The sequence below is a fragment of the Buteo buteo genome, chromosome 9 (genome assembly GCF_964188355.1).
Source record: "Buteo buteo chromosome 9, bButBut1.hap1.1, whole genome shotgun sequence".
Lineage (NCBI taxonomy): Eukaryota > Metazoa > Chordata > Aves > Accipitriformes > Accipitridae > Buteo > Buteo buteo.
Window position 1 is genome coordinate 33,526,647 of NC_134179.1, and position 12,830 is coordinate 33,539,476.

General features: G+C 39.3%; 1 protein-coding gene across 2 annotated transcripts in view; it reads right to left on the reverse strand.

Annotated features, from left to right (window-relative positions):
- The window catches only part of UST (uronyl 2-sulfotransferase), a 174,062-nt gene that overhangs the window by 70,700 nt on the left and 90,532 nt on the right, over window positions 1–12,830 (reverse strand). For both annotated transcript variants that reach the window (XM_075036013.1, XM_075036014.1), the window contains exon 4: window positions 12,491–12,570. In XM_075036013.1, the coding sequence (XP_074892114.1) occupies window positions 12,491–12,570 (80 nt within the window). The remainder of the gene's footprint in view (window positions 1–12,490; window positions 12,571–12,830) is intronic.

The following is a 12,830-nucleotide window of genomic DNA, read 5'->3' on the forward strand; positions in this document are numbered from 1 at the left end:
CTTAGCTCTCCAGAGTGAAACTTTTCAAATTAACACCACCCACATGAAAGTGCTCTTGCAAACAACAACATACTGTGCTCTCATTATACATCATGTCACTTTATTTATACTCAAATACCTATTATGAAGGATTCAAAAAGGGACACAATCATATTTTTCTAGGCCTGAGCAGAAGGCTTACCTTCCCTGAGTGGGATCAAGATTGGATCCTGCATGATGAAGGTACCTGATCATTATCATGCCCAGCATCGCATCACTGCAACTGGGTAGAGTGGACCAGGACACCACGACGCCAGCAGAGCACTGAAAATGTGTACACTGATCCTCTGCAGTGCTCTTCCTGTACTTAACTTCTCCTGATTTATTTAGTATATACTATTACATCCTATTAGTTTTAACTGCTCTGTTGTGACAGGTATATTTTTGGAGTCCTCACCAAAATAACTAGAATATTTGCAGGCTTCAATCTTAGGTTCATTAATAATATATTCCTCCACCCCTTTTTTAATAAAAGCACAAAAAAAAAAAAAAAGGCCTGAGAAGTATGCCAGATATTGCAGGTCTGCCCCTTAGAAAAATGTCTCTGATGAATTCCAATTTTATTATTTACATGAGCAAAATCTTTGCTCAAAACCATTTACAAACCCCTTATAAGATGAGTTTAAAAAAGAAATAAAAGAATTTTAAAAATTCAACCAAAATTATTTGCTTGGCTTTAAAACGGAGGATCTCTCAGCTCCTACTATTTTTCATTTCACTTCACTTCAGGAGGCCGCTGCATTTCCATTCAGCACAAAACTCTTTGCACAAGCAGAAGCAGGCTTCTTCATTCCTGCAGGCAAACCACACTCCTCGAGGAAGACTCCCACCCTGTTCTCTGTAAGAACTTTGGCTGCCTCTTAATCTTTTAATGTAAAACATCTCCCCTTAAACAAATGAGTTGGTTGCTAGAAATTCAATATAACTGAAGCAAACAAGAACTGACAGTCACCTAATAGTAATAGGGACAGGCATACTGTGTCCTTAGAAACACGATTTCCTATTACAGCTTCATACAGCTGAGAATCACACATGGAGAGCACAACTGCCCAGCACGCTTTACTCATCAATTATGTTACAGCTCCATCACTTGCTCTGCAGCACAGCTTCACCGGGAGGTTAGGTAAAAGCACTAACATACAACTTTCACCTCTTTAGGACTTCACTAAGATGCAGTTACATCAAAATCTATCTTCTGAAAAAGGTATCTTGAAATGAAAAGCTACTGTAACATCTTGTATTAGCATGCTTTTGTGCAAAGCAACCCTCTTCTGCACATGAGGCACCAGGCACCTGCTGGATGCTCCAACGAGCCTTCTCAAGGGTGAGCTGCAAAGATTCCCGGAGGAGCGGGCTGAGGTACCACCTGCCTGGGACTACATGGTATTGCCAGCCTCCAAAATCAAGGAGTTTATCTTCTTGGTTTTGTCTGTAGTGCCTCGCTTCCAGCTTTTGTGCCTCCACCCTACGCTGTGGTCATGTTTCCAAGCTTTTCTTTGGAATTGGGAGGGAAAAAAAGGAAAGTGAGTTGAGATTAACCTTTTCATTTCAAAACTGTGTCCTTGGCTGGTCTGGCCTTGAATGGGAGGTCTGTGTGGGGATCCAAACTGCCCAGTGGTTCAAGGTTAGCAGTAAAATAGTGCAAACTGGCACACTCCATTCATTAATGACCCTTTCTGGAGCTGTGATTTCAATGGTAGAAATCTCAGCTTCTGAAGTGACGTGGCTGAGTAATGTCATTGTAAAAATCACAACCGAGTCCTCTGGGAATTGCTTAGTAAACTGCCTCAGACAAGCAAATGGCTAAAAGATTACACTATAAAGCCTTGTATTTCTCTGTTTCACTACCCTTTAAGTCTCCCAGAATATTTTATGTTGTATTGCTGTCAATCTTTTACATTCATGCAAGCTAAACAATAAGGGTTTTTTCATTATGCTCAGGATATCAAAGTAGTTTACTACGTAAATTTATAATGAACAGCGCCAACACTGATACAAATCCTGCTTGGGTCTGTATAGCATCCCCAAGTCAAGTAAAGGCAACACTTGAGAAGGAAATACTAATTGTGTTTTCATTTATGTAATGCAAAGTTACAGCTGGAAACAAGTAAGAGAGAAAACACTAATTCCTCACAAAGCACTAACAGCAGCTATAGTCAAACTGCATTATTTAAAATCACTTAATTCCAGATACCTTGCATTCAAGACTTCCAAAGGTCTGGCTCAGGATCTCTCTGGACCTCTGATTAACATTTCATTGTAATTCAGAGATGCAAATATTGCACATTATATAGAGTAAGAGAAAAACTAATCACAAATTATTACAATAAATTTCCAGCAAATAGCAGAACAGCTGATACAGCTCTTTGGAAAGTATTAAATCAACAAACGTGGTGTGTAGAAAAGATACATCTTCAAAATTGGATGAGACCACAGATTTGGCTGAGGTAGTTATGTTCACATAAAATCTCAGGACTCAACTTCTTAGGAAGCTTATAATGCAAAGGATGTTGCAATGTACTCGGTACTGCATATTCAACTTCTCGTATGAATACATTATCAGGAGTGTCACAGGTGATTCCAGCTGTCCTGTGGAAATGGCTGTCGCAGAGAACTACTCAAGATAATGCTAAGAATGTCTATATGGAAACTGAAATACAGTGAACTGGGTATAATAAAAAAATTACTGTAACTGGGCAGTATGTATCATGTATACAATGTATAGAATATAAAAATCAATGTAACTGAAATTGAAAACATGGCTACCCTGTCCCAGATGTGAAATTCTACGTAATCACCATCACATAGAGCAAGCTGTGGATATCATCATGCTTGAGGCTTTGAATCTACACAGTTTAACACGATAATCTGTGATTCAGAAGATAAGTGCAAAACTACTGATAACATTTTCAGATAACAAAGTTGCAAAAGGAGAGAATAATGAAGGGAGCAGTTTGCTGATAAAGAGCCAACTGAGCCACAGGGCGAGCAAGACATAAGCAAACATCATGCACTGTAGTACGGCAAATAAAACCCAAAGCGTCTAGAACCAGAAGCAGAGGACACCCACAGGGAAGGAGCAGTTCTGGCAAGGACTTGCACGCCTCAAGAGATTATCAGTAGCATGTGAGACCTTACAGGCCAGAATAATCCTAGTTTCCCTTTTTCTGAGAAGCAAAAGCAGGAGCAGAGAGGAGCAAAGACTTGGCACAGCACCAATGTGACCACTAACAGAGTCCATTTTAAGCAAAGCATGCACAAAGTTCACTGCAGAGTCACAAGAAGGATGAAAAAAATGCCTTGCAATTGAAAAATGTCAAAAAACCGAAAACCTTCAGCTTGAAAAGAAAATGAGAAGAGAAAAAATACAGAGAAGGCTGAGAGGTGACTGCACGACGGAGTGTAAGAAATTACACATGAAAGCTTACATAGAGGAAAAATTTGGTAAAAGGAGTCTTTACATAGTGGGCAAATGTACTCTGAGATCCAAAGAGAAGGAGTCAATTGGATTTCTCAGAAAAACTAAGAGGAAAAATAACTCACTATTTATAATCTGAGAGAACAATTCAGTATTGGAAGAATTTACCAAGGGCAGCAGATTTTCTAGTACTGGTGATTTTTGAATGAAGACTTAAATTTCCTTCCTGAAAGATGAAAGCTTAGGTTCAAACCTAAATAGCCTGTATTGTGCATTACGCAAGGATAAGAAAGACTGGAAATTACTTGGGACTGCCACAATCCATCTTTTTGCTTGAAGGTAGGATCAGCTATGTAATTGCCACTACCAGCTCCAAAATCCTCAAATACAGTCTACTCTGTTGCTTCACTGTCCTTATTGTTCAAGCCTTTTCCTAAACGTCTGATCTAGAACTCTGTTGATGCAATTTAAGACCACCACTTCTGCTATCAATACTCATAAGGAACCATATAGTCCTTTTATCTCTGCAGAACCTTTTTAATATAAAATTCCAAAGTGTTATCACAGTCCCCTCTTTCCCAGTCTTCTCTATTTTTTTTTCTCTGCCCTTTCAATCTTTCCTCACAGGTCAATTTTTTATCTCTGATCATTCTCTTTATTCTCTTTTGGAGTAATCAACATCTTTCTTAAATTAATTTACTCCCGAACTGGTAATATAATCTACAGTGTGAACATGAGCACAGAAATCAAACAACAGTAAAAAAGGCATAATTTAGCTGTTATGGCTGATCCCACCTTCAGTAACTAAATTTCAAGCAACCACCTCCATTCTGAGAATATCGTATTACCAGCTGAATGAAAGCTAAAAGTTTATTATGCAAAGAACACAGGAAATCTAGGGAAATAAATTTTAAATCAGATAATCTTAAAATCTGTGGAAAAACTCACCATAGAGCAATGTTGTTTAAAAAAATAAACCTGAAAAAAACCCTTAGACCATACAAAGGTCAAACTGCATGTCAAATTTGTGCTTAGCCTTCCATCAAGTCACAGTTAAAAAAAATCATTACACACTCACATCATTAAAAAAATGTAGTATAAAAAAGGAAAAAAGATGTAGGAGGGATTACAGCACCATGTGGCCATTCATGAAATGTGTACTTTACAAGGTAGACCTCACATGATGGTAGAAAGTGTTTCATGATGTGTTAGCAAAAAGTATAGATTATAATGAACACACATAAAGACACAGTGTTAAGGCCATGCACGTAAGTTTAGCTAACATTTCCCTGCTTTTAAGAGCTTACCCAGAGGGTAATGATTTTTTTGTTACCATATTTTTAATGACATTTCCTAGGTGTGGATGATTTTTTTAAAGGAGAAAAAAAAATCCACAACGTGAAACTACTTTAGTAGCTAATGTTAGGCTGCAATCATTGTTTCAAGATGTTGATTCGAGGAGGCGTTCAAAGAGCCCAATCCCTCGCACAGCTGAGCTGTACAGAATCAGTGGGAGCTGACTGAACTACTGCCGTTCATACAGTTTACCTGAGATTGCATGCACAGGGTTATGGACGTTCAGCATCTTGTTACGTCAGCTCCACACATTTGCCCAGCACACTATTTTCAAAGGTAGTAGAGCACGGTTAAAACACGTAACAGGCATGTATTACTTGTCCCAGAGAAAGAGAGAAACAAGAATCCTAATGTTATTAATAAATCTACGTATTGTGACAAATATCCCATGACTCATCTTAAGTCAATGAAAACAGCATCACAGAATCACCTTGGTTTTACTGACCTCTTACCAGTCCATAAAAAATTTAAAAGTGAAATTCTATTTCCAAATCAGTGGACCAAAGACATATATAGGTTAAGTCATGGCAAAGTGAGGTATTTGCCATAAAAAATTGTAAATGTATCACCCAACCCTTACAAATGATCAACTAACAAACATGCAAGGCTTTCAGACACCACGCTGTCAGCACAGAGCACGCTCCTGCTTTCAAACATGCAGCTTATTTGCATGACATCTAGTCAAGTTAATTCTTCATGATTTACCTCCTTTTTGTTTGTTGGCTACAGACACATTTTACAGAGCCCAAGAACAGGGAATGCTGTAATATCAAATTGCTGTGTTAAACTGCAATTTTTAGAGCTGCTTCTGCATGAAAAAAACCACAAAACTGATGAATAACAAAAAAACCCGAACAATATTCAGAAACTAAATTTATTTTTGGGTTTATCCAGACTGAATCTCTCTTTGTCTATCTCTGCCTTCATTCAATATGTGATTTACTACTACCCATAATTCAGGTCAGAGTTGAAGGAAAGTGTCCAAACTGATCAGCACTGCTGGCTGTAACACTGTCTGCCGCTACAGCAGCCTGATTTACTCATTTTTATTAGTTAGTGTTGGCCATTGTGTCTGTTTAAAAAAGTAATATTAAAAAAAATAAAAATCAGCAATGCTGATACAGACTGTCTACCAAAAAAGACTTTTTTAAGAAAACCAAGAACTTTACACATTAAGTCTGCTAATGAATAATAGAAAATCCAAAATATTTCTTACATTGATTCTGGGGACTAGAGGCAAGTACCTTCCCAAGCAGAAGACCCAACAGGTCTTTCTCCCCTCCTCAAAACCCGTCCCCCCACACCCCTCATGCACTGAGCAAGAGGGACATGGGAGAGCTGGGGCTGGCATCCAAGCAGGGCGCAGGGAGGGGGTGGCTGCTGGCTGTGGCCCAGCAGAAGGTCCAGCAGCTCTGTTTTGCTTGGCTTTCCCTTCAGCAGATGTACCTGCAGCAGCGTGGTTGTCTCCGAGTCTTCTACTGGCCTTCCAAATTTGGTTTGAAACTGGCCAACGGGTTCAGAAATTATTTAGGCGTGGGGGGAAACTGGAAAGACACGCACAACAGCTGGAACTGCTGTATGAGTCTTATTTCCTTAGAAAATAATGCTAAAAGGAAAGTGATGTCCCCTCCCCTCCAGCACATACACATGTATGCTAAATAGATGCTGCAGATATTAAACTGCTGCTGAAAAGAAGAAGAGGGCAGCAGCCCGACAGCGCAGAAAGAATGACTCCTCACATACTAATGCTGTGTGATAATTCATCCTGGCTTTGAACAAATAAGATATACTGAACTGAATTATAAGGGCTAATTAAAATGTAAGATTAAAATTGAGTCCATGCTTTATCTCTGCATCTCCTTACCACATCATAGGAAACTTTAAAGGAGATCGTTCCCTAGTGGCCTATAACTACTGCAGAAAGTAAAGAATTCATGGCTCCAGTGAGAGATGAAAAAGCCTATTTCTCTCTCTGGGTGGTCTTTTTAATGCTTCTCCCTCCTATGACTTTACCCTGACCTAATCAGCCACCCTTTAAACAAGCAAAAGTCACTTACCAGTCACTGACAGAGGCATGTCTTTAGTTTTTTACATGTTGCCCTGTAACGTTCACTTACCCCACGACAGGAGGGAGCAGCCAAGCTTCTCGCTCAGCCCGAACTGGGGTCGGTAAGTACATGCTCGAAGATAACAGTGTCGGAGGGAAGAAAGCTGCCTTCCTGCGTCCAAAATGGGAGTTGCGTAATTCTGCCCACCCCTGATTCATCCTGACCCAAAACCGTGGCCTCACTATCCCCTGTGCATTCCTGCAAATGTTATTTCTGCTTCTCTGAAATCTGTGACACTTGGGAGCACACACAAGGCATCTTGAGTAGCTGCCCAAAGACTGTTACAGTTACTTAATTCAGCAGATTACCAAGAGGTCAAGTGGGGCTTTTGCACAAACTTGAAGCTTCTTCCTGCTTCATTTTTTCTCAGGCTAAATAAATAGATTACAAGCAGCATTTATGATAAAGCACAGTGAACAACCTGCAGCTATCCTGAAACAGCTTTTTGTCTCTCTGCAGGTTATTCCAGTTCTTTACAGCTTCTGCACTCTAACAGTGTATTGCTTAGATCTACCAATAACACCTGCAATCTCAGCAAATGTATCAGCATGTATATCTTTACCTGCTTAGAGTAGGGACATTCTTAAATATTTGCTTCTGATTAACATTTTGGATGCTTTTCCCAGCAACCTTAGTATATAAACTTGAATTCAGAAAGAGACAAAAAAATTTATCAGTATTTTTACTAATTTAACGGCTCCCATAATTCTTTTTAAATACATGCAGCATTGACTTTGAAAAGGAATTGGGATATGACAAAGATAAATGATAGCTGTCACCCTGGTCCTGCAATGTGCCCTTTTTGGGCACACATACCTGTGGGGAGGCAAACCTCCCGAGTTCCGCACAAATGGAGGGGGGTGCCTCTGCCACGTGCATCTCAGACCACAGCACAGGTTATGACTGACAACTTCTAGAGCTCCTTGGGCGCATAAGGAAAAAAGTTCTTTGGTTTTCTTCTTGTTTTTTTAACATAGGCCAACAGATCTCAGCATTCTAAGAGTACACATAAATATCAAGGGAGATTTTCTTTTTTTCTTTTTTCTTTTTTTTTTATTCAAAGAATTTTCTACTTCACAACATCCACTGCAGTACGACAGAAGCTAGCAATTTTGCATGCTTCATGTCGCTAACTTTTTTCCCCTTGGTTAACACATGTAAGAATAAGGAATGAAGGCCATTTCTACAGAATGGGAAATGGCGGCCTGGTAAACAGTGACTAGGAAAGGATCTAGGAAACACACTGGAAAAACAACTCACCCTGAAAGCCCAGATTACTCTGGCGCAACTGTAGCTTTAGAAGGTATAAGCATGGTGACTGCAAAGAGGGTTTTTTTCTACCATGTACAGCATTAGTGAAGCTGATACAGGTCCAGAGTACAGTTTTGATGCTTACACTTAATAAAGACTATGGAACTACTGGAGAAGTTTCAGAGAAGAGTCACAGAGTTATTAAATGGATGAGGAAAACACCCGCTGGCAAGAGGTTTGAGAGTACCTGTGATCAAAAGGAAGAGTGAAAGGTGTTTGGAGACGGCAGTGGCAGGTAGATGCATGGGGAGAAACACCAGAGAACAAAAAAAGCATTTCAGTCAATACGGAGCAAAACCCAGAGAAATTCACTTTAGAAATTAGCCACAAAAATTTGTGACAGTAAAGCTGACAGACAACTGGAACCAAGTGCCCAAGGAAATGGCAGAGGCGGTGTAACATGATGCCTTCAAATGCAGCTTGGACGCTTTCACGGAAGACTTCTGAGAAATACTCTCTTTTTCCAATCAAGAGCAAGGAAATCCCATGCTGGGCTAGCCCCAGTAGCAACAGGCACTATGAAACCAAAAAGCACCTGAACGTTTACCTCTGTGTATAAGAACATTTCCAAGTCGGGTTATTAGAAGAAAGCCACGTATGGAGAGGTCAGTCCAGAATTTAGGATGAAATGAGCAGGACGATGACAACAGAGCCATAATGAAAAGCCTCACCCAGGAATCACAAGTAAAGGAGAATTCAATAAGCAGTACCACCCTCCCCAAAAGAAATGGTCCCAAAATGAACTGGATGGAGTAGCCACCCTCCCAAGGCAGGCGGTCATCTCCTAAAGCTAGCCCTAGCTGCACTGGAGAGACTGGGAACAGAAGCTGCAAACCATTGGGAATAAAAGCTTCTCCCATGACAAGTGCTATGTAGAAATTCACTCACATCAACAAAGAGCAAGAAACTTAGTTTTTCATCTTCTGTTTGAAGCTACAATTAATTAGATTTATGCCTGTAAAAATTCACATAAGATTTGCTTTAATAAGTCCTTTTAAGATTTTTCTTTTTGTCTACCTCTTTGTACTACTCTGGATTGAAAAAATGTAGTACTAAATTAAAAGATGAAGACACAGGTGAGTAAATGAGGATTCATTAGCTCAGCTGAACCAGCAGGCACTCTTAAAACTGTTCAAAAATGAGGGGAAACCAGCCCTGGCAAGTATTCAGGTCAGGATGAGATTTTCAAGTTTTTAGAACTTTGTTCAGCAAAACTAATGGTGCCTCAGAAACATGCATGTGCTCATATTCACCACTGAAGGCTCAGCTCACTTCCACTAGAGATTTTTTCTGGAAAGAAGATACAGTCCCTTTTATTTCAGTTGGAAACAATCATAAGTAAATGCCGTGATGCTTTTCTGAATAATCAGAGACCTTTAAGTGCTGACAGGTTTATAAAAGCAGGTGCAGGGTGCAAAGGGGGGAAATCCAAGTGATTTGTCATTGCTGCTATACACATCAGTGAAGTTAAATGAAAATCAAGTTTATTTTTCTTACTACTGTTTGGGAGCTGAAAAGCACCAATAAGCAAAAGCAAAGCAGACTCCCGTTTTGCATGCCTCTGCTTACATTTTCTCTGCTTCTCTAGTACCTTGGCAAGATGGACTAAACAGCCTAATGCAATCCCTACAGATCTTGAAAGCACTCAAGCAGAGAAGAGCAAGGCGAGTGGAAGAGACTCCTTTTGTTCCAACAGTGACCTTCGAGCTTACCAAAAGAGTAGCAAAGATAACATGCCTTCTATCTCCTACTTGTCTGCCAGCTCGATACACACAGTAGGAAGGAGAATAAAGCATTCCTTATCCCTTCCTGCAAACAAAAGCTTGGTTTCAAAGGTACAAGATGCCAAACAAGAGAAGCAAGTTTGGTCACTGGACTAATGCCCAGGATGGCTGCCCCTGCAAAAATTCATGATTTCCAGTAAGAGCTCTGCTACAACAGCATGTAGAAAGCCTCATCCCCTGCCTTGGGAAGGAGCAAGGGGTTTCACCAAAGTAGGGTTCTTCGATCTTCAGGCTGAACTTTGAGCCTTTCATACACCTGAAGCTGCCCTAAGCCTGCGGTCAGGCGTCGGTTGTCTCCGACCTGTCCCTGTGCATGTGTCCCGCTCCCCACGGCGCTGGCTGCTCACGGTGAGCTGCTAAGGTCTTCAGCTGTTAGCCAGAAAACACCATATTGATACTTTAACACTCATTTTTTTAGTTTCTGGGGTATTGCATGGCTTTTATGCTGAGCTGGCAGAAAAGCTGGGGCAAACAGGAGACAATTTGAGTTCAGCTCTCCACTAGAGACTGTCTATAAAGGAATAGTTTCAAAAAAATCAAGCAAAACTAAAATGCTTTCACAATACTGTAATACTTATAATGTGTATTTAAATCTCATTCTTGAAATTTCTGCAAAATCCATACTTGACACTCCAGTTCCTAATGAAATCGGTTAAAAAAAAAAAAAAATCACCGTGGAATTAAGGAACAGACAGAATATTCAACATGCTACTTCACTGTTAAGTGTAGCACAACCAATGAATTTTGAAACTAAAGACTAAAACTGTCAAAAATTTTTAATTACTCAGAAAACACTAGGAAATGCTAAACCAATAGTAAGCAATGTTGATGCACTTCAATGATGTCTCATTTAAAAGACTCATCAGCCTTTTCACCACTTTACAGCTACTAGTTAAACCAAGTGTCCTCTCAATAAAAAGAAAAATATGTTTTTCAGGTTTGCAAGGAGCAGCCAAAAAGGAAGCTACAAATACTTTTACACATCTTATATAATTTTAATGTATTTTCACAAATTTCTACTGGAAGAAAAATGTAGAGAGATTTAATCTCATGGATAGGCTACAGAAGAAACATGTTACTTACATGGCAAGGATGTATTATATGTATAGAAAATGGGATCTTGGGAGGAGCAAGAGGTAATGACGTTCATCGTTTTCTCACGTACCTGATGTTGCGTACCATCTCTGAAAAATCAGTTTAATCAAGAAATATCCCTTTGACCCCCAGGTGTGGCTACTTGTTTGATCTTGCATTTTGGCAGAGAGAAGAGATCATTTATCAAAGACGTGAAGTCCTATTCTAATGAGTTTTATTCTTTAAAGATAATACATTAGAAATGGAACTCTCATGGAAACAGATTAGAGAACACAGAAGAACAGAATTTTGTTTAACTCTTCTTGTTTTCATGTAACAAAATCATGCTGATAGTTATGTTATGTATCAAGTGAATTTCCAATTGCTCAAAATATTTTATTTTTGAAAAAACCCAAACTAAACAACAGCCCCCCCAATTTTATCATTTCTTACTACACTGTCTACCCATGCCTGAAGCGATACATTCAAAAGACATACACTAACACTACCAAATGTAAACAAAATGCTGGGACATTTGCCTAACAAAAAGTTAGGCAAGCCATTGCAAAGATTTACAGAAATTCACACTTGTACAGAAATTTTTTTATATAAATGTGAGGAGTCCAACCTAGCGGCACCAGTTTCCAAATATAATTTCCAAATTAAATTTAAAGCCTAGGCAATAACCATCCGCAGTCAGCTCTAACCTCTGTGTCTTGGCTAAATGCTAACTGGCATCACTCATTCACATCCTTCCAAAAATTCCTCAGAACTTTCATCCAAGTTCAATTTTCTTCACATTCCATGCTATAAATGTCTCTAGAGTCTTGGTGCATACTTTCAAATAGCTGCCAGAAGGGACTGCACTCCCATGATACAAAGCATAATCCGTTTCCATGGTTTAGAAATACTTCCATTCCCTGTGGAATGGGGACTATTTTGTCAGAACGAAATTAAATTGGTTAAATTGGTGAAGAGTCATTCCAGGTACAAAATTAATTAATTCAGTGGAGTTTTCAGTCTTGTATTAGTATCTGGCTATACAGAGATGAAACATTCATAACAGTGTGCTGCCACTTTTAAAACATGAATGCACAGTCTAAAGACCCAAGTTACCATCTCATGCATTTTGTCTGGAAATGTAAACCAAGATCATCTCAGAGGCAAAGGCATGCAATAACATCCTAGCTTTTCACAAACATACTGTACCTAACTATCTTGTAGCAAAGAGAGCGCAGAACCGCCCCCCCCCCAACTTTTGAATGTGACTTCCAGTGCCAGAAAGGAGGAAAAAAAAAGTACATTGTCTTGTTTCTATGTAAAAAATGAGGGAAAATGTTCTATGTATTACAATTAATAGAAATCAATGAAAAAGACTTTTAACTGAAAAAATGCCTTACCTTGAGAAGTTGAGGAAATGAACATGTCTAGTGAATAAATAGGGCTGCTCAGCAGTGCTTATGTTTTTAATCAATTCCATCTAAAAAGAATCAACAAATCAAATTTTCCATGTTATGTCAATGCACATTTTGAGACAAATGTAACTCTCAAACAACATATGATGATGTAATTTTCAAGTCTGAATCACTCAGGAACTCCTTCCCCACTATCCCTCCCAAACACTGTCATCAAGATAGCACAACTACTATTTCATGCCTGAGCAAGAAAGGTTAAGCTGCAGACACCATCCTGCTATCATGGAGCTTATGTACTTCCAAAAGTGGGTATCAGTTTAAGGAA